Source organism: Octopus bimaculoides, chromosome 21 (genome assembly GCF_001194135.2).
Source record: "Octopus bimaculoides isolate UCB-OBI-ISO-001 chromosome 21, ASM119413v2, whole genome shotgun sequence".
Lineage (NCBI taxonomy): Eukaryota > Metazoa > Mollusca > Cephalopoda > Octopoda > Octopodidae > Octopus > Octopus bimaculoides.
This window is the reverse complement of record NC_069001.1, coordinates 37,617,759-37,639,050: the sequence shown is the minus strand read 5'-3', so window position 1 is coordinate 37,639,050 and position 21,292 is coordinate 37,617,759. Positions and strand designations below refer to the sequence as shown.

At 38.3% G+C, this 21,292-nt stretch overlaps 2 protein-coding genes across 3 annotated transcripts in view; one reads left to right on the top strand and one right to left on the bottom strand.

Annotated features, from left to right (window-relative positions):
* The window catches only part of LOC106868811 (ATP-binding cassette sub-family C member 2), a 25,044-nt gene extending 15,090 nt beyond the window's left edge, over nucleotides 1-9,954 (top strand). Inside the window, exons 14-19 of the mRNA XM_014914231.2 lie at nucleotides 704-805; nucleotides 2,110-2,262; nucleotides 3,130-3,288; nucleotides 4,013-4,155; nucleotides 4,532-4,726; nucleotides 5,331-9,954. Of these exons, the coding sequence (XP_014769717.2) occupies nucleotides 704-805; nucleotides 2,110-2,262; nucleotides 3,130-3,288; nucleotides 4,013-4,155; nucleotides 4,532-4,726; nucleotides 5,331-5,466 (888 nt within the window). The 3' untranslated portion in view covers nucleotides 5,467-9,954. The remainder of the gene's footprint in view (nucleotides 1-703; nucleotides 806-2,109; nucleotides 2,263-3,129; nucleotides 3,289-4,012; nucleotides 4,156-4,531; nucleotides 4,727-5,330) is intronic.
* A 1,085-nt stretch (nucleotides 9,955-11,039) lies between these two features.
* The window catches only part of LOC106868785 (putative aldehyde dehydrogenase DhaS), an 18,597-nt gene continuing 8,344 nt past the window's right edge, over nucleotides 11,040-21,292 (bottom strand). The window contains exons 3-14 of one of the 2 annotated variants that reach the window (XM_014914202.2): nucleotides 21,076-21,202; nucleotides 20,184-20,362; nucleotides 19,829-20,091; nucleotides 19,268-19,420; nucleotides 18,348-18,545; nucleotides 17,275-17,373; nucleotides 16,490-16,732; nucleotides 14,651-14,808; nucleotides 13,380-13,547; nucleotides 12,921-13,125; nucleotides 12,109-12,294; nucleotides 11,040-11,782 (exon numbers count right to left, since the gene is read on the bottom strand). In XM_014914202.2, the coding sequence (XP_014769688.1) occupies nucleotides 11,483-11,782; nucleotides 12,109-12,294; nucleotides 12,921-13,125; nucleotides 13,380-13,547; nucleotides 14,651-14,808; nucleotides 16,490-16,732; nucleotides 17,275-17,373; nucleotides 18,348-18,545; nucleotides 19,268-19,420; nucleotides 19,829-20,091; nucleotides 20,184-20,362; nucleotides 21,076-21,202 (2,279 nt within the window). In that variant the 3' untranslated portion in view covers nucleotides 11,040-11,482. The other variant, XM_052975627.1, reaches the window with a different exon arrangement.

The window sequence follows — 21,292 nt, the reverse complement described above, 5'->3', positions numbered from 1 at the left end:
GAATTTAGTTCATGAACTCCTAGCACTACCTTTGTGGAACAGCAGGGGTCTGCAGACCACAGGTTGGGAACCACTGGTATAATCAATTAATCCATGGTTCCAGTACACTTTGTTCCATATCAAAATTAAACAGAAATTCCAATGAAATGACTGCTATTATACAACTCCAGTATACAACCATAAATTTTGCTTATTATGTGATAACTAAATCAGTGAATGAAAGGAATGAACTAGGTAGTTATGTACTACATGTGTTTCAAGAGGTACACAGAATGCATGTTATGTAATTTTAAGGTGTTATGTAATTATTTAATGTTCTTGCTCTTCAGGTACTTGCCACAGTTGGAAATCCTTTACTCTAATGAATTCTCGAATTCACTTCTAACTGGCAGGTAACTAACACTTAATGAGAAAGAACACTGACTAATTACATATCTACTTAAGTTATGTAATATACATTTGGTGATCCTTTTGAAACAAGTTTAGTGCATAACTATCTACTCCATTCCTTTCATTCAAAGATTCTATATATGTATGTGTGTGTGTCTGTATGTATGTTTGTGTGCATCTGTATGTGTGTGTGTGTGTCTATATGTATGTATGTGTGTATGTGTGTGTCTATATGTATGCTAAAGCTAAATAACAATAACAACAGGTATATAACTAATCAACCAAACTGAAGACTGTCCCTCATACATTACAGGTATCCAAATCTCTGGACTGGTTTGTCAGAATGACCTCTCACATCGCTGTGATGAAAGTCTCTGTTCAGCAAATCAACTGCCACATGAGACACAAAAAGGAGGTGAGTATGGCATGGGTGGTATCAACTGGTGGTGTGGTTTGTGTGGTAGTGATGTGGTGGTGGTGATAGTAGTGGGGCACTAGTGATAGTGGTAGTAGTAGTAGCAGTAGTGATGGTGGTAGTATTCTTTTCTTTTCTACTCTAGGCACAAGGCCCGAAATTTTGAGGGAGGTGGGGGCAATTGATTAGATCAACCCCAGTACGCAACTGGTACTTAATTTATCGACCCCGAAAGAATGAAAGGCAAAGTCAACCTTCACAGAATTTGAACTCAGAACTTAAAGACAGATGAAATACTGTTAAGCATTTCGCCTGGCGTGATGGTGCTAGTATTAATAAAAATACCAGTTATACATTGGGGTTCCCTGCAATTAACTCTACACCCACCTCCCCTCCACTCCTTCCCTGTCCTTCAGCTTATATAAGAACCAGTAATAATGGTTTCAAATTTTGGAACAAGGCCAGCAATTTCAGATAAGTGATAAGTCAGTTACACTGACTGCAGTGTGAAAACTGGTAATTATTTTTATTGAACCCCAAAAGGAAGAAAGGCTAAGTCAACCTTGGCTGAATTTGACCTTAGAACATAAAGATGGATGAAATTTATCGACCCCGAAAGGATGAAAGGCAAAATCACCCTTTGCGGAATTTGAACTCAGAATGTAAGGATAGGCAAAATACTGCGAAGCAATTCACCCAGCGTACCAACGTTTCAGCCAGCTTGCCGTCTTAGGGACTGGTAATAATAATAATAATAATAATAATAATAATAATAATAATAATAACAATAATAATAATAATAATAATAATAATAATAATAATAATAATAATAATAATAATAATAATAATTGTGTCCAGCTGAGGGCACAAGACTAGAAATTTAGTGGGAGAGAGGTTTGTTGATTAAATCACCCTTCATTCCATATTCCTTAATTACCATTATGGTTTTGATGACAGCGAAGGGGAGGTGGTGAGCTGGCAGAGTCACTCACACACTCAGCTCGATGCTTAGAGGCATTTCATGTCTTTATGTTCTGAGTTCAAATTCTGCTGAGGTCGACTTTGCCTTTCATCCCCTTTTGGGGTCAATAGAATAAGTATTGGTTGAGTGGTGGGGGGTCAATGTAATGGGTTTGTCCCCTCCTCTGAATTTGATGGTCTTGTGCTAAAATTTGAAATTATTATTAATATTAATTTTACTATTTATTAGACTCAGGTTCATTCTTATTCCAGATAGGGTCTACGTGCCAAAATTTGAAAGTCTATTTATTACCATCTTCATTATCTTTATTTTGTTATTCCAGAACATAGATTTTGAAGGGAACCCTTTCAAGAAACTTCCCGAAAACTGGCCAGAAAAGGGTGAAATAGAATTCCTTGATTTCTCTGCTAAATATGAGAGTGAAAACACCTGTTGTTTGACTGGAGTCGACCTCCTTATAAAACCTGGAGAAAAGGTTCAATCTTCACTTCTCCACTTTATCTTATTGCATGTGTTTCTCTATCAGCATTTTTGTTGCTATTGTTTTCTCCTCTTCCTTTTTCTCCTTTTCCTTTTTATCTTCCTTTTTCTCCTTTTCTTTTTTATCTTCCTTTTCCTCCTTCTCTTCTTTTTTCTCCCTTTCCTTTGTCTCCTCTTCCTTTTTCTCATCTTCCTTATTCTCTTCCTCTCCTCCTCCTCCTCTTTCCTTTTCTCCACCTCTTCCTTTTCTCCTCTTTGTCCTTCTTCCCCTCTTCCTCCTTCCCTTCCCCTCCCTACCAAAAAGATAGCTATATTGCTGTATAGTAAAAGTTCTTTTTTTTTTTGAAGTCTATGTTGTGTTGTGTTGACAGACTTGCACTTAAACTTCCCATGTTTTTAATCAAAATTTGTTAGTTACTATGGTGATAACATTACCTATCTATCTATCTATCTATCTATCTATCTATCTATCTTTGACGCACACACTCTATCTCACTGTATTTCTCTCCCAACGATAACTTTCTCTCTTTCACTTCTTCCTCTTTTTAACATATATCTTGTGACAGACAGACAGATGGAAATCAGCTTCTCCTATATAATATAAGATGGGAAAACTGCTTGCATTGTTGACCCATTGTAACAACTAGTGAGGGTCGCTTATGACAAAAAACAACAGATGGGATGCATTTAGCTTTAAAATACCGACACAACAGTGATATCATTGTTATACAAATTACGGTAACATTACATAGAAAGGATCCAAAGTTATTTAAGGACTGAAACACAACCTTTTTAATTAGTACAATATAATATGACAAGACATCTGAAATTTGAATAATAATTTGAGACTGTTTCTTTTTAGGTTGGCATCATTGGTAAATCTGGTTCCGGTAAATCTTCCCTAGTAATGGCACTAACCCAAATGGTCAAGTCTCCCCATGGTATACTCAATATTGATGGACAAAACATCTTTGCAGCTGATCCACAAGATCTCCGCTCAAAGTTACTGATTTTTCCTCAGGTAGTTTATTTATTTATTGGAATCATAGTCTCTTCAGGTGGAGGCACCAATCCACATTTAGGGGGCCAAATATTTGTGGATCAGGAGAAAGGGATGGGACCAAGAGACAAAATTAAGGAGTGTTTTTTGTTTGTTTGTTTGTTGTTCTAATGCATGTTGTAGTTTAATGAGAAGAGAAAAGGCAGCAGCCATGAGTCTCTGTAAGGGGCCATCTCTTTGCCTTGGCATCACACGATTACCTTAACCCTTTTGATACCAACCCAACTGAAACCGCCTCTGGGTTTGTAGTACAAATGTCTTGTTTACAAAAGTTCTGAATTAAAATCTTCCACCAAACCTTAGTCATGATTCATGTTCCCAACACTAGCTTAATGATAACTAAGTTATTTTACTAAATTCTTTGTTATATTTAAAATTAATTGAAAGAGGCAGAGAGCATCTCAACTGAAATACGGTAACAAAAGGGTTAATCTAGTGGTATCCTTTGTGTCCAATCTTCTACAAAAATATGTCTGGTCATGGGGAAACATATTCTTCCTTGGAAACAAGTGAAGGTTGTTAACAGGAAGGGCGCCTGGCCATAGAAAATCTGCCTCAATAAACCGTTTCTGATCTCTGCAAGCATGAGGAAGTGGACATTGAAACAATGATGATAATAATGATGTTGATGAAGATGATGTATTTGTTTGTTTTATTTAATTATTTGTTGTTGTACAATTGACAGGACTGTGAATTATATTTGGGGACTTTACGCACAAACCTTGACCCCTACGGAAAGTTTACAGATGAACAGCTCCGCGATGCAATGAGGATCACTGAGCTTGACTTAGATTTGTCTAAGGATTACTCTAATGATGCTGAAGTCAGGTAAAACACAATAAATTATTATATACTGAGGTTATCATCATCATAATTACCATCATCATCATCATTATCACTCATCACCAACTTCACCATCATCATCACTATTATCACCATCACTATCATTGTTATCACCAGAACCTTACGATCGTGAGCCGAATGCCCTAACCACTAAGCCACGCACCTTCATATATATATAACAAAGCTGGAAGTTGTAAAATTTATTAGTATTATTTATTCTCAATTTTTGTTATTTACAATGGTGAATAAATCATACCAATACCATTTTCCAACTTCCTGTTTGTTATAGCTACCTCTGTATATTTTTATATGTCTTTGTGTGTGTGTGTATAATTTATGCGTATGTCTTTTATTTGTCTAGTTCTGGTATGAAGCAGTTGATATATCTTACAAAATGTCTGCTAAAGAAATCCAAAGTGGTCATCCTTGATGAAGCAACGGCCAGCGTGTCACAGAAGAAGAGTAAACAGATTATGAAGATTATAGAGCAGAACTTCCAGGACAGCACCATATTGTGTATTGCACACAAACTGGACATTGTGCAGAACTATGACAAGTAAGTGTACATACACACATATACATACATACATACACATGCACATACATACCTCATATATAAATACATATATGTGATTCAGTGGGGATTTTTGAAAAACAAGGGAGAATTTGCAGCAGTGTTCAGTGAACAAATTAAACACGCTCCCCGGCAGTGGCTAAAATGCGAACCGATCAAGTTTATGCATAAATATTCTTTTTATATGTTTGTTTCCTTTTATACAATATTAAAACAACGGTTAAAAATTTTCTGAAGCAGAACCCCAACTAATTTTCTCTACGAGCCACCACTGAACACACGCTTAGATACATACACAAACACACTCACATATGCAAGCACATACACATACACAAACACATGCACACATAAACGTACACACAAATACATACATACACACACATACACACAAACACAGACATATATAAACATACACACACAGAAACGCATACAACTACACACACTCACTCACACATAGTGGAGTACTTTGTGACAGTTGAACCCATATCTTATGATCCTGAGCTGTAATTAGAAATTATTTAAAAAATAAACAAGTATAGATTAAAATTTTACTTTATTTAATTTCTCATTCTGTTTCTCTCTTTAGAATTCTTGTGATGGAAAATGGAGTAAATGTGGAATTTGGACCACCACAGCAGTTGTTGTCAAGGAAGAACAGTTACTACTATAATATGTTTTTATTGTCTGAGAAATCAGGTTTGCTTGATACAATATATGAATAAGAGTTCTCATGTTGTGCTGAGAGAAAGAGAGAGAGAGAGAGACTGGGAGGGGAACTTGATGGTATCTACCATATTTGATGGCATCTAAGACACACTAGGGGCACCATATTTCGTTGTACAACCATAATATACCACAAAGTATATCAAACGTTTTTATGAGTCAATACGGTGTTCTTCTGTGTTAGCAGTGCTATTAAATCACATATTAAGGTTATCTCTACAGATTTTGTATAGAAATTATAACCAGTACTGATTTCGTATCAAAGACACCTGATGTAAAATAACAATGAGATTGATGATGAAAATGGGTAATGGGCGTATATTCATATTTCTGGAGTGTTTGCTTCTTCATCAGCTCCCATCCAACCGATTAACCATCCATGAACTCGTTGCTTACATAACTACTAAATATAGCAGTGAAACATGATCGGATGTATCAATTTTACATATTGAACATATTCCTGGAAGCTTATATGTAAATATTAATGACTTGTAGGGACACCATATTTCGTTATTCAACCATAATATACCACAATGTATATCAAACGTTTTTATGAGTCAGTATGGTGTTCTTCTGTGTTAGCAGTGCTACGTTAGATGTATTCAGATACGAAATGACATAACAAATCAGTGCTGGCTGTAATCTGTATAGAAAATCTGTAGAGATAACCTTAATATGTGATTTAATAGCACTGCTAACACAGAAGAACACAGTACTGACTTATAAAAGCATTTAATATACTTTGTAGTATGTTATGGTTATATAACAAAATACGGTGTCCCTACAAGTAAGTAACATGTATGTACCAGCAGCCCAGAATGTTTTTAATCTGTAAAATTGGTTTTTCCAATAATGTTACATTGCTATATTTAGTGGTTATATAAAGGGATGAGTTCATGGATGGTTAATAGGTTAGATAGGAGCTGATGAAAGTGCAAAAACTCCTGAAATGTGCATATACACCCATTACCTATTTTTCTATCTTTCATCGCATTGTTGTTTACATTAAACGTATTCGGATATGAAATGTCATAACGAATCAGTGCTGTCTATAATTTTTATAGAAAATCTGTTGAGATAATCTCAAGACTATTTTTTCCCGCAAAAAACTGTTTAAAAAGAAACTCACCCCAGGGCCTATGTGCAAAGTTAGGCCTCTGAAGCTAAGTTTTGACCCCATAATCATGGAGGCTATTTTCATTATCGTAATTTCTTTATGTTCAGTTGTAATCTTCATCTGTTATTTTTTATCTTTTGCGTGTTTCAGTCATTAGACTGTGGCCATGCTGGAGCAGCACCTTGAAGAATTTTAGTCAAATGGATTGACCCCAGGACTTATTTATTTTTTTCAAGGCTGGTACTTATTTCATCAGCTACTTTTCCCGAACCCTTGAGTTACAGGGTCATTAACACAGCAACACCAGTTGTCAAATGGTGGTGGGGGGACAAACACAGATATGAAGACACACACACACACATATATGAGTGAGTGGACAAATGAGAGAAAAAGAATGCGCTCAACACATTTAGTAAGAGTTACATGTATCATTAATTAAAACGTTTTGATTTGGTTTCATGTGACTTAAGGTTTCTCAGGCTTCTTGCAGAAGCCTGTCTCACTCAGGCTCAGAATGCTGAATGCATTCAGTAATCTGAGCCTAAATGAAAGAAGCTGCAAGAAAAGGAGCCCCTGATATGTTTGCTTAAGTGACCTCTAAGCTAAACTGACCGTCTGCATAGACAAAAAGGGTCAATTATTATGTATGTATGTATATATATATATATATATATATATATATATATATATATATATATATAAGAGAGTATTGTAGTTCGCTTGAAGCATTGTGTATTGTTTGTAAAGAGTAAAAAGTTTTGAATGGTACAACAATGCACTATAATACAAAAACATGGACTATATACCTGTTGTAACTTAGTTATCCATAGTCCGATGATATTTCGGAATACAATTCCTTCTTCAGATATTCTTAGATCGAGTCACTGCTATAATCGGTTTTCCAATGGCTTTTCTTTTTTTGGAAGCGTCTCAGCAGTGGTCTCACGAAGCTCCTCCCAGAATTCCTCATGAGAAGTGCATGAAGTCAGCCATGTCTCAATCTCGTGTGTGTTGGTACATCTGTAGCTCTGCTTCTAAGTTATGTATTATACATGCAGCTTCCTTTTTTCTTCCCTCTTTTCTTTTTTTTTTTGTTATAAACAATAGATGAGCATATCACAAATGAACCTATACGCATCCAGATGTAGCTAAATAATATATTGATTACCAGCCTCCAGTCTGTTGTTAATTTGAGGTTCTAGTCTGTGTAAAAACCCAATTTTTTTCCCCAGATATGTCCCTGTGTCGTTTATGCCATAAAATACTGTAATTAATCTTGAAATTCGTTAATCATCCGACCTCTGACCCTTAGAATTTTACTTTCACATCGTTTCCAAAGAATATTTAGTTTTGGAGAGGGTGGTGGTGGGAATTAACTTTGAAGTATTGTTGTTTTTGAAATACAAAATTGTTACCAGTTCAATATGCTTGAAACTGTTTTGTCATGGAGAAAATTTCTCGCTGTAGACATATAGGTGTAAAATACACTGAGTCAGCCCACAGCATCGCTTATCCAGACTGTGGAATGCCTGCATTTCAGAGTGGTTATCTCCCCTTCAGCAACAGATACTGAAAAAGCAGCTCTGTGAACTGACACAAAAAACAGGTCCCTCTTATGATATTCCTGTCATCGTTCAGTGACTGGTTGAGCGTGATTGATCTCAACGAAAATTCAGCATTTTTCTAGTAATCAAATATATCAACATTTTAGCCCTCAGGCATTTTTAATGTCCACAATGTTTTATTTTCACTCCACCCTAAAACGCACATTGTAACATGTGTGTAAGAAATAAATGGCTCCAAAGTTTAAACCATTGTTCATCTTCATTATCACAGTGGTGATTGCAACCCTGCTTGCCTAGATTTCTACATGAAGCAGCAGTAAGTGTATTTACACCTATTTGTCTACAGGTCCAAATATTCCTCAAGCAGATTTGAACCGATAACGAGTTTGTAGTTATACATATCACTGCTTAGCACTGTCACCCCGTGTCATTGAAATGGTACCATATACTTTTCTACTCTATGCAGAAGGCCCGAAATTTTTGGAGAGGGGTGGGCAGTCGATTAGATCGACCCCAGTACACAACTACTACTTAATTTATCAACCCTGAAGGGATGAAAAGCAAAGTCGACCTCGGCAGAATTTGAACTCAGAACGTAATGGCAGGCGAAATACTATGAAGCACTTTGCCCAGCATGCTAATGTTTCTGCCAGCTCACTGCCTTAGAATGGTACCATATACAGACAGGGGCAGTGGGGGTACTGAATTTTATATTCTTTCATCTGTTTTGCTACCTTTACTGTGGCCATGCTGGTGCAATGCCTCTTCAATGCTGCAGTACTGTTTATAAGTCCAAGGTGGTGACCTGGACAAGGGAAATCGTCAGCTTAGTGAAATGCTTAGTGGTAGTTTATCTGTCTTTACGTTCTGAGTTCAAATTCCACCGAGGTCGACTTTGCCTTTCATCTTTTCAGAGTCGATAAATTAAGTACCAGTTGCATACTAGGGTTGATCTAATCGACTGGCTGCCTCCCCAAAAATTGTGCCTAGAGAAGAAAAGAACATTTCCCTTGGCCTTTGAACAACAAACAGCTCAGTGGCTGGACCTGCATTTGGAGAGAATTGCAAACAGATGCCACCATCAGGACAGGGGCAAACATACACACACATACCGAGTAAAATATAGACAAGCTTCCTGCCACGTGTCATTATATATATACCTGAAGGGGTGCTGAAAAGTTCCTAGCTTCAGTTAAAAGAAAATACAGAAGGATCAGTTAATCACTCGCTTTTTGCAGTGGTCCTTCAGTTTTTTTAAGCCCTGCAAAAGAACTCATACGGTTGGGCCACCAACCAGGCCTTTCGTGATACTCTTAAAGCCAAGAACTTTCCAGTACCCCCTCATATGTAGGCACAGTCATGCCTGTGTGGTCAAGAAGCTGACTTGAATCAGGTGGCACATTATACCCTTGAGCAAGATGCTTTGTTTCGCAATGGTTTGGTCTACCTATCTGAAAATAGGTTCCTAAGACTGCTGGAGGGTTAAACCTGCACTGGTCTGATGTCCCCTTCTGGGACGATTCTTCTCCACCACGGAGACTGGAATAAGCTTTGACCTAATAGGGCTGTACAATGAAGAGAGAGAGAGACTTGAAATACATATAAAACAAACATGCATGCACACACATATGTATGTATGCTTTAGTGTATATAATGTATGTTTGTATTTTTATTCATATGAAGCATTTAATGACTCTTTAACAGATTGCAAAAAAAACACATTTTTAAATAAAATTCTATGAAATTTCTATTAAAAAAAATAAAGACAACAATGTCCAAATATTAAAGTATTTATTCATCTCTAAGTTGGTGCAATTTACTGTCTCGTTATTTCCAAGACTGTTTTCTTAATTAAATGTTATTAACCCTTTAGCTTTCAGATTATTCTGTCAAAAGTAATGCTTATTGTTTTGATTTAATCCTGCATTATCTCATAACTTCCACGATTTCAACGATGTGAATGTATATTTTTAGAACAATATTTATGGGTAGGTGTGAAAGGCCAGATCTAGCCGGTTTGAACACAGAACATGTAGAATATTTGGACTGGATATGGCCAGTTTAAAAGTTAAAGGGTTAAGATTTTAATTTTTTTTAGAAGAACTTAACCCATCTTTGGAGACAGAAAAATGTTGTTTACTCTCCATTAACTTTTGATTGACTTTAATGTTTGCTCATCATCGGATGTCTTATTCCTGGATGTACCAGACAGGATTCAAACCAGTCAACTCTGGAGTGAAATACAGTTAAAATATTTGCATTTTAGCTACATTTAGTTTCAATTTAATCTCTGATAGCCTTCAAATGTATATTTCCAACCAACACTGCCTCGTTTCCAAGTAAAGTAATATTTCCCCCTGGGCCAGGGGATGTTTCCATGAAAGCCTGGAAATGAGGAACACTATTTGGATGGTGGTAACTCTTACTAACAACTTCTCATGCAATGCCAAGACCATCTCTTAACCTTGGTTCCTTTATCCATACTTCAGCCTCTCAGTACTTGACAAATTCCCACCTGCCTCCACCCCTCCCCTGAGGGCTCTGCCATTTTCGTTCTTGTCTTACAACTTACCTGGAAATTCACTTGTGCCAGTGGCACAGACAAAAGCACCATTGTAAGGTGGTTGGTTTTAGGAAGGACATCTGGCCATAGAAAATATCCCAGATTTGATGCTGGAGCTTGGCACAGCATTGTGGCCCTCTACTTCCTGTCAAACTGTCCAACCCATCCCAGCATGGAAAACAGATTTTAAATGATGATGATGATGATGATGATGATACACACATGCAAGCATACACAATGGGCATCTGGAAAATCTGCTCCCAAGGCAGAAGACATTTGCCCAAGGTGTTATGCGTTGAGACTGAATATATTGGAAAAGTCTGTGAAGATTTTAAAAATATACTTTATTTTCAAAATATATTCCAAAAATACACTTTATATTCTAAAATATGGTTTATATTCTCTCAAATAGAAAACAGGAAAAAAAAAGTGATTTTTTAAACAAAACTTTGAATAGTCTTCAGTACAATTTCCATCAGAATAACAGAAACTCTGTCATCTGCATGACTTTGTCAACATGGATTTATATTTGCTAAGATACCAAACTGATTTCTTACCAACTTGACAACATACCAAATTGCTATCTTACCAATTTGACTAGATACCTAATTCACAGCTTACCAATTTGGCAGGTTATCAAATTGGGATCAAACCAATTCTAAAAGATGACAAATTGGTATCAAATATTGGCACAAAAAAAGATTGAAATATTCTGTTATAATGGAACTGCATCAAAACATTAAAGAAGCAAACATGTACAAGGTGTGACCTTAGTTGGCAAAAATGTCACCCATTGGCAGCCAAATGTTCTTGCATTGAATGGAATGGTAAAGAAATTCTTCTCCATGGCCTTGCTCAGGGTCAGTCCAATCTCGTGGCTGACCATAATTCACAAAGGTTCTCTTGCAGTTTATTGCTGAAGTGAATTCAACAAATGCTGAACCTTCAGCAGTTCCGAAATACCACATGGCTTGAACGTTGTGGTGCTCTGTGAGGTATTTGGTAATATGGTCTCTGTTACCAGACAGCAAATTAATGACTCCAGCAGGGACGTCTGATGTGTCAAATATCTGTAGAAAGAGATCAAAAAAAGGTTAAAAAAAAAAAATCACGACATAAAAAAGCCCTCACCACACACTTATGAAAGCCCTAAATGCCCATTCAAAAATTGCTTTCTCCACATACTCAAGAGAGCCCTCATGACATTCAGGATGCCCCCAACACAGTAAAAATAGCCTTCACAACCCTCTCATGAAAGTCCTCCACACACACACACTTAAGTCCTCAACATTTCACCCCACAAAATCCACACCTCACATCTTCATTAAACAGCTGCAAATTCCAATTCTTGAAGCCAAAGTGAATAAATATATATAAAATTGTAAAGACAGGTTACCTGGTACATGTTCATAGCAGACAGGGGATATTTCTCACTTGGGACAATGACTGTCACATTACCCCGGGCAAAAGCAGGAGCAAACAGGGATACAAAACTAAGCAGTGGATTCTCATCAGGGCAAGCAATTCCCACAACACCAACGGCTTGGTGGATTTTAACGGTCAAACCATAGAGAGTAGTTTCCTGGAAGAAGAAGAATGATTTCAAATTATGGTACAAGGCCAGCGATTTTGGGGGAAGGGGTAAGTCAACTAGCCCTTATTTTATTGACCCAAAAGGATGAAAGGCAAAGTCAACCAAGAATGGCATTTGAACTCAGAACATAAAGACAAATGAAATGCTGCTAAGCATTTTGTCCGGCATGCTAACGATGCTGCCACCTTGATCTTGATGATGATGGTGATGGTTTCAAATTTTGGCTCAAGGCTAACAGTTTTATAGGAGGTTGTTAGTCAATTACATTGATCCCAGCACTATTCCATTGACCCTGGAGGGATGAAAGAGAAAACTGATTTTGGTGAGGTTGAACTCAAAACAAAAAGGGCTGAAACTAAATATAGTAATGGGTCGGCTTAGTTGCAAGAATACAAATTGGATCTCCACTCCAAGGATAATGCTCTCCCCACTTCCAAACCATTTATCTCAGGGGCTTCAGAAAAGGGTAACAAGACTGGTCCTTCCTCTTCTGACTAAGCTGTAAACTAATTTTAAAATTCAGGGCCAACTTAGGGGACTAAAAAACAAAAACAACCACAATAAACAGGTCCAACAAATACATTTCTAATATTTAACAAAGCTGACATTCTTACCTGCACGGTTCCACCATATTTATCACAGTAGGCTGCCCAGTGAAACAACCGTTCTATGGACAACTGAACTTCATTGAGACAATCATTCATCTCTCGACCTGTCATTTCATGTAAAAGTTGAGCATTCTCATCACAGCGAGCACCCAGGTTCTCGGCAATGTAATACATGATCTGTGAGCGTAGACGTGAGGTCTTGTTGGCCCAGCTGAAAGAAAACCCAACATGAGTATTCATGAGCAATTACACACACACACACATTAAAATATTAACATTAAAGACACTGAAATTAAAGGCTTCAGAACTCCCTAAGAAGGGCAATCTGTTGACCCTTCCAGTTAATGGTTCTTTATTTTCTTCCCCTCAAAAAGACTGAAATTCCACCAGACCAGATAGATCACTTAGATATTGCTCAACCCTAGATGCAGCGAGGCAGATAAAAAGGCAAAAACTGAACAATACCCAGGGGCAGCTTTCTGTGCAGCTTCCACAGCATTGCGGACATCCTTGCGGTTGCTCTCTGGAACCACACCGACCATTTTCCCTGAGTCACTGAAGATGGTGCGAGAGGCCTGACCATCTGGACGCTTCTGACCTCCTCCGTAATACAGCTTGTAAGTTCTGTCAACACTGAAGACAAATAAAAAGAATATTTGCTTTAAAAGGAGAACAAAAACATAAATTAATAAACAAAGAAATAAAACAATGTTTATGTGTCAGAGAAAGGGCCCTCACAACTCACCTTTAATGGCTGATAAAAGGCCCCTAAAACCCACTTTTAATGGCCGATTAAATTGCCCTCAATGAACCCTCACAACTCACCTTCAATGAATTGAAAGGAGATGTTCCTGTATGGAACTTTCCCAAATGAACAGAAAAACTGAAAACCTACAAATTACTTTTCCATCATTGAGTACAAATAATAAAACAGACAGGTTTATAAACATGATGCAGGATTAGTCACTTTGGAGTTGCTGAAACAATTGTAAACTCTGGAATAAAAATAATATTGCAAATTCCAAGCTTCAACTTTGTACAGAACTGTTTTATTTCTTGGACATGTCAGGTCTTGAAGCAGATAAAGTTATAAGCAAGAGTGTAGATATTAGGTTGAAAAACCCCTCTTTTGGATTTAAAAAAAAAAAAATCAAAGGCTGTCTGGGGGCTTGAACCCAAAACTTTTGCAGACATGATAGATGTTCTACCACAGGACCAAAGCAATCCTTCAAATTTCTTTATCCATTTTAGAAACTTTATTCTTTATTATTTATCTTTTACTAGTTTCAGTCATTAGACTCTAGCCATGCTGGAGCATTATCTTAAAGAATTTTAGTTGAAGGAATTGACCCCAGGATTTATTCTTTTAAAAAACCTGGTACTTAATCTATAGGTCTCTTTTGCCAAACCATAAATTACAGGGACATACCAATGCCAGTTGTCAACTGGCGGTGGGGCACAAACGCATACAGACAGACAGACATATATGACAGGCTTCTTTCAGTTTCCAGTTACCAAATCCATTCACAAGGCTTTAGTCAGCCTTGGGCTATAGAAGACACTTGCCTTATGTGGCACACAATGGGACTGAACCAGGAACCATGTGGTTGGGAAGCAAACTCCTTACCCCTGACATATCCTTAATATTTACACTCTTATCTTTAACCTGATTTGCTTCAAATTCCATCATTCCAACAATGAATTGCTTGACATTCTCTCAAAGAATTTCTTCATACCTTGGTGCTGTTGTAGGATCAGTGTTGGGTGGAATCACACTTTGGTTGCCTGGCAAAGAATGAGAGAATTCAGCAGAACCAAAAGCCTTCATATCAACTTCAACTTTTTCATGTTTTGGTTTATTCATCCAAGATGGTTGCACATACTCATACAAACCCTACAAGACAAGGGACTTCACTTAAGGATTTTCTACAAGATTTCATAAGTTAGCTCTTATCCAGTAACCATCATCATCATCATTTAACGTCAGTTGTCCATGCTGGCATGGGTTGGACAGTTTGACTGGGCTGGCATGCTGGAAGGCTGCACCAGGATCCAGTTTGATTTGGCATGGTTTTCTATGGCTAGATGCCCTTCCTAATGCCAACCACTCCGAGAATGTAATGGGTGCTTTTGCATGTCACTGGCATGGGAGCCATTTGTGTGACACCAAGCTGCTTTTACATGCCACTGGCATGGGTGCCAATTTGCATGATACTGGTATCTGCCAGGATGGCAACTTTGCTCGGCTTGATGGGTCTTCTCAAGCATGACATAATGCCAAAGGTCTCGGTCATGGCCATTTGCCTCCGTGAGGCCCAACGCTCAAAAGGTATTCTTTACATGCCACCAGGCTCTCAAGCACATTACATCACCAAAGGTCTTGGTCACTTGTCATTGCCTCTGCAAGGCTCAAAGTTCGAAGATCATGCTTCACTACTTCGTTCCATGTCTCACTGGGTCTACCTCTTCCACAGGTTCCCTCCACACTCAGAGATCAGCACTTCTTTACACAGCTGTCCTCGCCCATACACATCACATGACCATACCAGTGCAGTTGTCAATAAGATCCCAGCAATGACCATCCTCCCTTTTATTCAGACATAGTGCTGACACCACATTAAAAGCATCCAGTACATTCTGTAAAGAGGGCATCTCGCCAGACACCAAAATAGATGACTGAAGCCTGGTGCAGTCCTCCAGCGTTGCCAGTTCCTGTCAAACTGTCCAACCCATGCCAGCATGGAAAACGCATGTTAAATGATGAGGATGATGATGGTGGTATTTAGGACGCCCCCGGTCAACCCTGATCCAACAGACCTTTCATTACAGGTGTTCTAGTTGTGACTACTTCATCTTTTATCCAGACACAATGTATCTAAGAGTACATTATCTAAGGTGTCCTTCGATTGCTTAGCAGCCCAGTTCAGACCTCATTCACAAGCTGTTTATCCAGACACAGTGTATCTAGGAATATATTATTTAATGTGTCTTCCTTACTGCTGATGTGTTTAAAAAGCACCAAATCATCTCTTATCCAGCAAGCCTATAATCTAAGATGCTCCCAAGGGGAACATCCCCACCTACACCCCACCCCTTCTACAAAGAATCCCCTACATCAATGGTTCACAACAGGGGTCCAGATGCTTATATTTCTTCAATACACAAAATATTTTAAGTTTTTTCAATACATTTCTTAATAATACCTAATTATAAAAATCAAGACCTTTCTAAGCATCAAATAACTGCTGCTCTACAGGGTTGCATGACCTGCTAGAAAAAGCAGCCAAATCTCCCACAAATCACATTTCCACAGTCTTTAAAACAAATACATGCTGGATAATGTTGGCTTGGGTTCCTTGTACAGGATGGTCATGGCCAGATTAGCTTTGATCACAGATCTGTTCAATCAGACCACCACCAGCACAACTAGTCTTACTTCTCTAGCAATAGATGACATCATCCATCATCATCACTACCTGACTACATCATCACCTCACTACAATTTTCCCCCACCACCTCTACACCAGTCTTCCCTCTTCACCACAACCCCCACCCCATTCCTACCTCAGACTTACCTCTTTCCCACCATCGCGTCCATAACCACTCTGTTTAAACCCTCCAAATCCAGCAGCCGCATCAAACACGTTGTGGCAGTTGATCCAGACGGTTCCGGCATGGATGGCTGATGCCACTTCTAAACCAAGAGCTGAGGTTTCTGTCCACACACTCGCTCCAAGACCATATATTGTGTTGTTGGCCAATTTGATGGCTTCTTTTGCTGTACGGAAAGACATGGCTACCAGCACAGGACCAAAGATCTGTAGTAACAGAAGAGAATTACAAATATACAGAGAAATAAGAGTACACACACACACACACACACACACACAAATATATACAGAGAGAGAGATACATACACGCATATATGCATACATATATACACTAACACACATACATATATATACATACATATACACACATATATACACACACACATACACATGTATGAGTGGTTATGAAGTTTGCTTTCCAACCATAAGGATTTAGGTTCAGTCCCACTGCATGGCATCTTGGGAAAGTGTCTTCTACTATAGCCTCGAACTGACCAAAGTGTTAGAGTAGATTTGGTAGGCAAAAACTGAAAGAAGCCTGTTGTGTGTGTGTGCACATGGTTGCACCTGAGTCTCTGCAGGGGGTTACCAGCATCGAGTTTTGCCCCTTCACGTATAAAGCAGAAACTTAGCATAGGTACCAAAGTGGGTTGATGAGATCCTCTGAAATTGTTGGAAGAGCTGCTCCAGCATGGCCACAATCCAATGGCTGAAACCAGTAAAAGAATAAAAGACTGCTAGAAAATTACCTCTTCTTCAACAACTCTAGAGACAGTCTGGACATCTGTAATTAAGGTGGGTAGGTAGAAACATCCTTTGTTTGGCATCGTCAACGATGGTTGATACACCTGCACGAATTTGGAAAACAATGAAATAAATGGCTCAAGAAATTACAATTTATTCAGTTATTTATTTACTTACGTATTTTATGACAAACAGTAAAATCATTTGTCTACTCCCTCAAATACTCCCCTTCTGCTGCCACCATAATCAAAAGGTCATTTCCCTTTTCTTTGTTCTTTCCTGTGTTGCAAATTACTTGACAACCTCACTAATGCTGGTGCAACAAATAATATGCAGTGCACTCTGTAAAATGGTTGGTGTCAGGAAAAGCATCCAGCTGTAGAAACCATCTCAAATTTGACATGGAATACAATGCAGCCTTGTGGTTCACTGGATCCTGTCAAACTCTCCGACTCATGCCAGCAAGGAAAACAAACTTTAAATGATGAGGAGGAGGATGGTGTGGAACAATTCCTTTGTTAGTTAATGGTTTACAGTGGACAAATCACAGGGTGGTTCCATTTCTGATGCTAGGAGCAACAAGGGAGTGTGTGTAACTCAGCCTTGAACAAATATGTCATGGAACATCATTCACAAAGGACCAGTAGTGTTATTAACCCTTTAGCATTCCAACCGGCCATATCTGGCCAAAATATTCCACCTGTTTTATGTTCAAAGGGGCCAAATCTGGCATCTGCCATCTACCCTATAATTTCATTCTACAAATAAACCATCTCATCTTCATCATCATAATCTCAAAGCTATGAGATAATCCATGATTAATTGAAAACACTCAGTCACAGCCTCCAGCATGAGCGAGGCTGTCATGCACTTTGCAAAACTATGAACCCCAAAGGGATCAACTTGATGCTGGGAGATGAGAGGCAAAAGTACAAGAGAAAGGGCCAAGGCAGAACAAAGAAAAAAAAAATCCAAAGAACAGTTTGATGCCCCTTGTGGTGTACCATTTCATTGGGGACAGGCATATTTTGATGGTCCTGAATAAAGGAACTGGGAGAAACAGGAACACGAAACTTACCGTGGCTCCTTCGTTTCTTGCTTCTTCAACAAAAGAATCAATAGTTTTTCTTTGACTCTCATTCACAATGGCACCCATATCTATGGCTTTGTCCTGGCCAGAGCCTATCCGAAAACAATCCAACCGCTTCTTAAGTCTGCTGATCATTTCTTCATAAATGGGTTCTTGCACAAGAAGCTTTGATCCGGCACAGCAGACCTGAAGACAGAACCACAGTTAAGGAAAGGAAATCTAAGCTAAACAATATTATCAGTTTCGAATTTTGGCACAAGGCCAGCAATTTAAGTCAATTACATCAGACCCCTGCTGCTTCATAATATATGTTATACGATTCGGTTTTCATTTCAGATTACAGTATACTGATTGTTAGAAAATTTGTTTGAAGTATTGCAATGTATGAGTAAAATGGTGAGTAAAATGGTGAGTAAAATGATGAGTATATTAATTGTTTATAGCAACAAGCCATGCCATGAACACCAGAAGCAAAGAGGGCATATTGTGAGTAAATCTGAAGGTGGACTTAGACAGCATAAGATTGCACAGAATCTTGAGATTCCTCTTGCCACAGTCAACAGAGTGATTGAACAATTTACCAAGAGAGGAATCAACACTTCAAATCATGGAAAACATGTCTGACTATGGGGAAATACCATGTTACTTAGAAACAGGTGAGATTTAGTGACAGGAAGAGCATCCAGTCAGAGAAAATCTGCTTCAACGAATTCTGTCTGACCCATGCAAACATGGAAAAGTAGACACATGTGTAGAGAGGATGTTGTTTAAAAATGTATGCAAACACCTCATCTTCAGAGAGTATTTTACAATATTTTTACATCTAGAAAGGATCTTTACAGTGAATTTATAAAATGCTTACACCTAACCTCGAAATAAAGAGCACAGACAGAGAGATTGACACTTACCTGTCCCTGATTAAACCATATGGCATCAACTATACCTTCCACAGCACTGTCAAGGTCAGCATTTTCAAAGACTATCACTGGAGATTTTCCTCCCAATTCCAGTGACAACTTTTTGCCACTTCCAGCGGTCAATTGACGCAGCTTCTGACCAACCTAGAAAGAGAGAAAGAAAGAAACCAATTAATAAATTTAACACTAAAGTTTAACACTTTTGCTGCCTTCATTTCAATTAATTTTGAAAATGATGAAAAATTTACTAAAATCACTCATTATGAAGCTGATGTTTGAAACATTAATTAAGAAACATTAATCAAGCACAGCAAATCGCCAAAGGTCTCAGCCACTTGTCATCCTCTTAGTGAGGCCTAATGTTTGAAGGTCGTGCTTCACCACCTCATCCCATGTCTTCCAGGGTCTGCTTCTTCCACAGGTTCCCTCCACAGTTAGAGATCAACTCCAACAAATAATGAAGGATTTAGTAAAATAATTGTCATTTTTTAAGCTGATATTTGAAATGTAAATTAACTTAGAACAAACAAAACAAAAAGGTTGGTTGCTTACGCCAGTGGATCCAGTGAAAGCTACTTTGTTAACATCAATATGTTCTGCTAAACGGCTGCCAAATGCTCCGTTGCCAGTGACAACATTGAATACACCTGCAGGCAACCCAGCCTGGGCAAAGATCTCAGCCAGTAGGAGGCAGCTGAGCCGGGTGTAAGATGCTGGTTTTAAGATGACTGTGTTACCCATTGCCAGGGCAGGACATACTTTCCACATGAGGATCATCAGTGGAAAATTCCATGGTACAATGCCCACGACAACACCTGCAGGAAAAGGTATTTGTATCGAAATTAATTGGCCCTGAATAATGAATTTACAAAAGTTGAAAGAGAAGAACTTTCATAACGTTCCTTACCAAGTGGTTTCCAGCCCCTCATTTCGGTGTCCATCAGCTGAGCCCATCCAGCATGATGGTAGACGTGGTTTATAACTGTTGGAATATCATAGTCACGAGTCTCTCGGAATGGTTTACCATTATCCATGCTCTCCAGCACCGCCAACAACTTCTGGTGCTTCTGAATGTTTCTTGCAATACTGAAATGAAAATAAAAAGTTTTATCAGAACAAACAATTGCAACCATGAAAATGCATAAAACTTGGATGGTTTGACATTTGTAAAACAACATTCACATAACTACACCGAGAAGGACAAAGGCACAGGATGCCAACCTCAAAAGCATACACAAACTATAATCACCCCCATTAACACTTTTGTTACCATATTTCTGTCGAGATGCTCTGTGTTTCTTTCAATTAATTTTAAATATAACAAAGAATTTAGTAAAATAACTTAGTTATCATTAAGCTAGTGTTAGGAACATAAATTGTGACTAAGGTTTGATGGAAGATTTTAATTCAGAACCTTTGAAAACAAGACATTTGTATTGAGAGCCAGAGTCGGTTTCAGCCAGGTTGGTAATGAAAGGGTTAAACTACAGCCACACAGAAGACCAGATTTACACAATAGGACACCCACAAAAGTGCCCTCAGACACTGCATGATATGCATAAAAGCACACACAATGAAACACACAGATTCATACCCATACAACAGGCTAGAAATAGCAGCCATACACCCCTACCCATTAAATAACACCTTACAATCTTCAAAGAAAAATACAAGATTGGATGGTCATGACTGGATTGTCTCATCACAGATCAGGTAAATCAGAGTTATGATCAATTCTGGGTTAAGTAGCAACGATAACAACAGTAGTCCTGGGAAGATAGAGTTGGGCTTTGTCTTACCTGTAGAGATAACGAGCTCTTGTATGGGGTGACAGGGTGCTCCATGAAGTAAAGGCTTTCTTTGCAGCCTTAACAACAGCTTCAACATCATCTTGTACACCCTGGATGGTTGTGGCTAGAATTTCATCTAGAGATAGAAAGTGGAAAAGAGCAAGGAGAAAAGTTTTAATCAGAAACTTCTTTTTTTTTTTTGCATAAGAGAGAGAGAGGGGGGGGG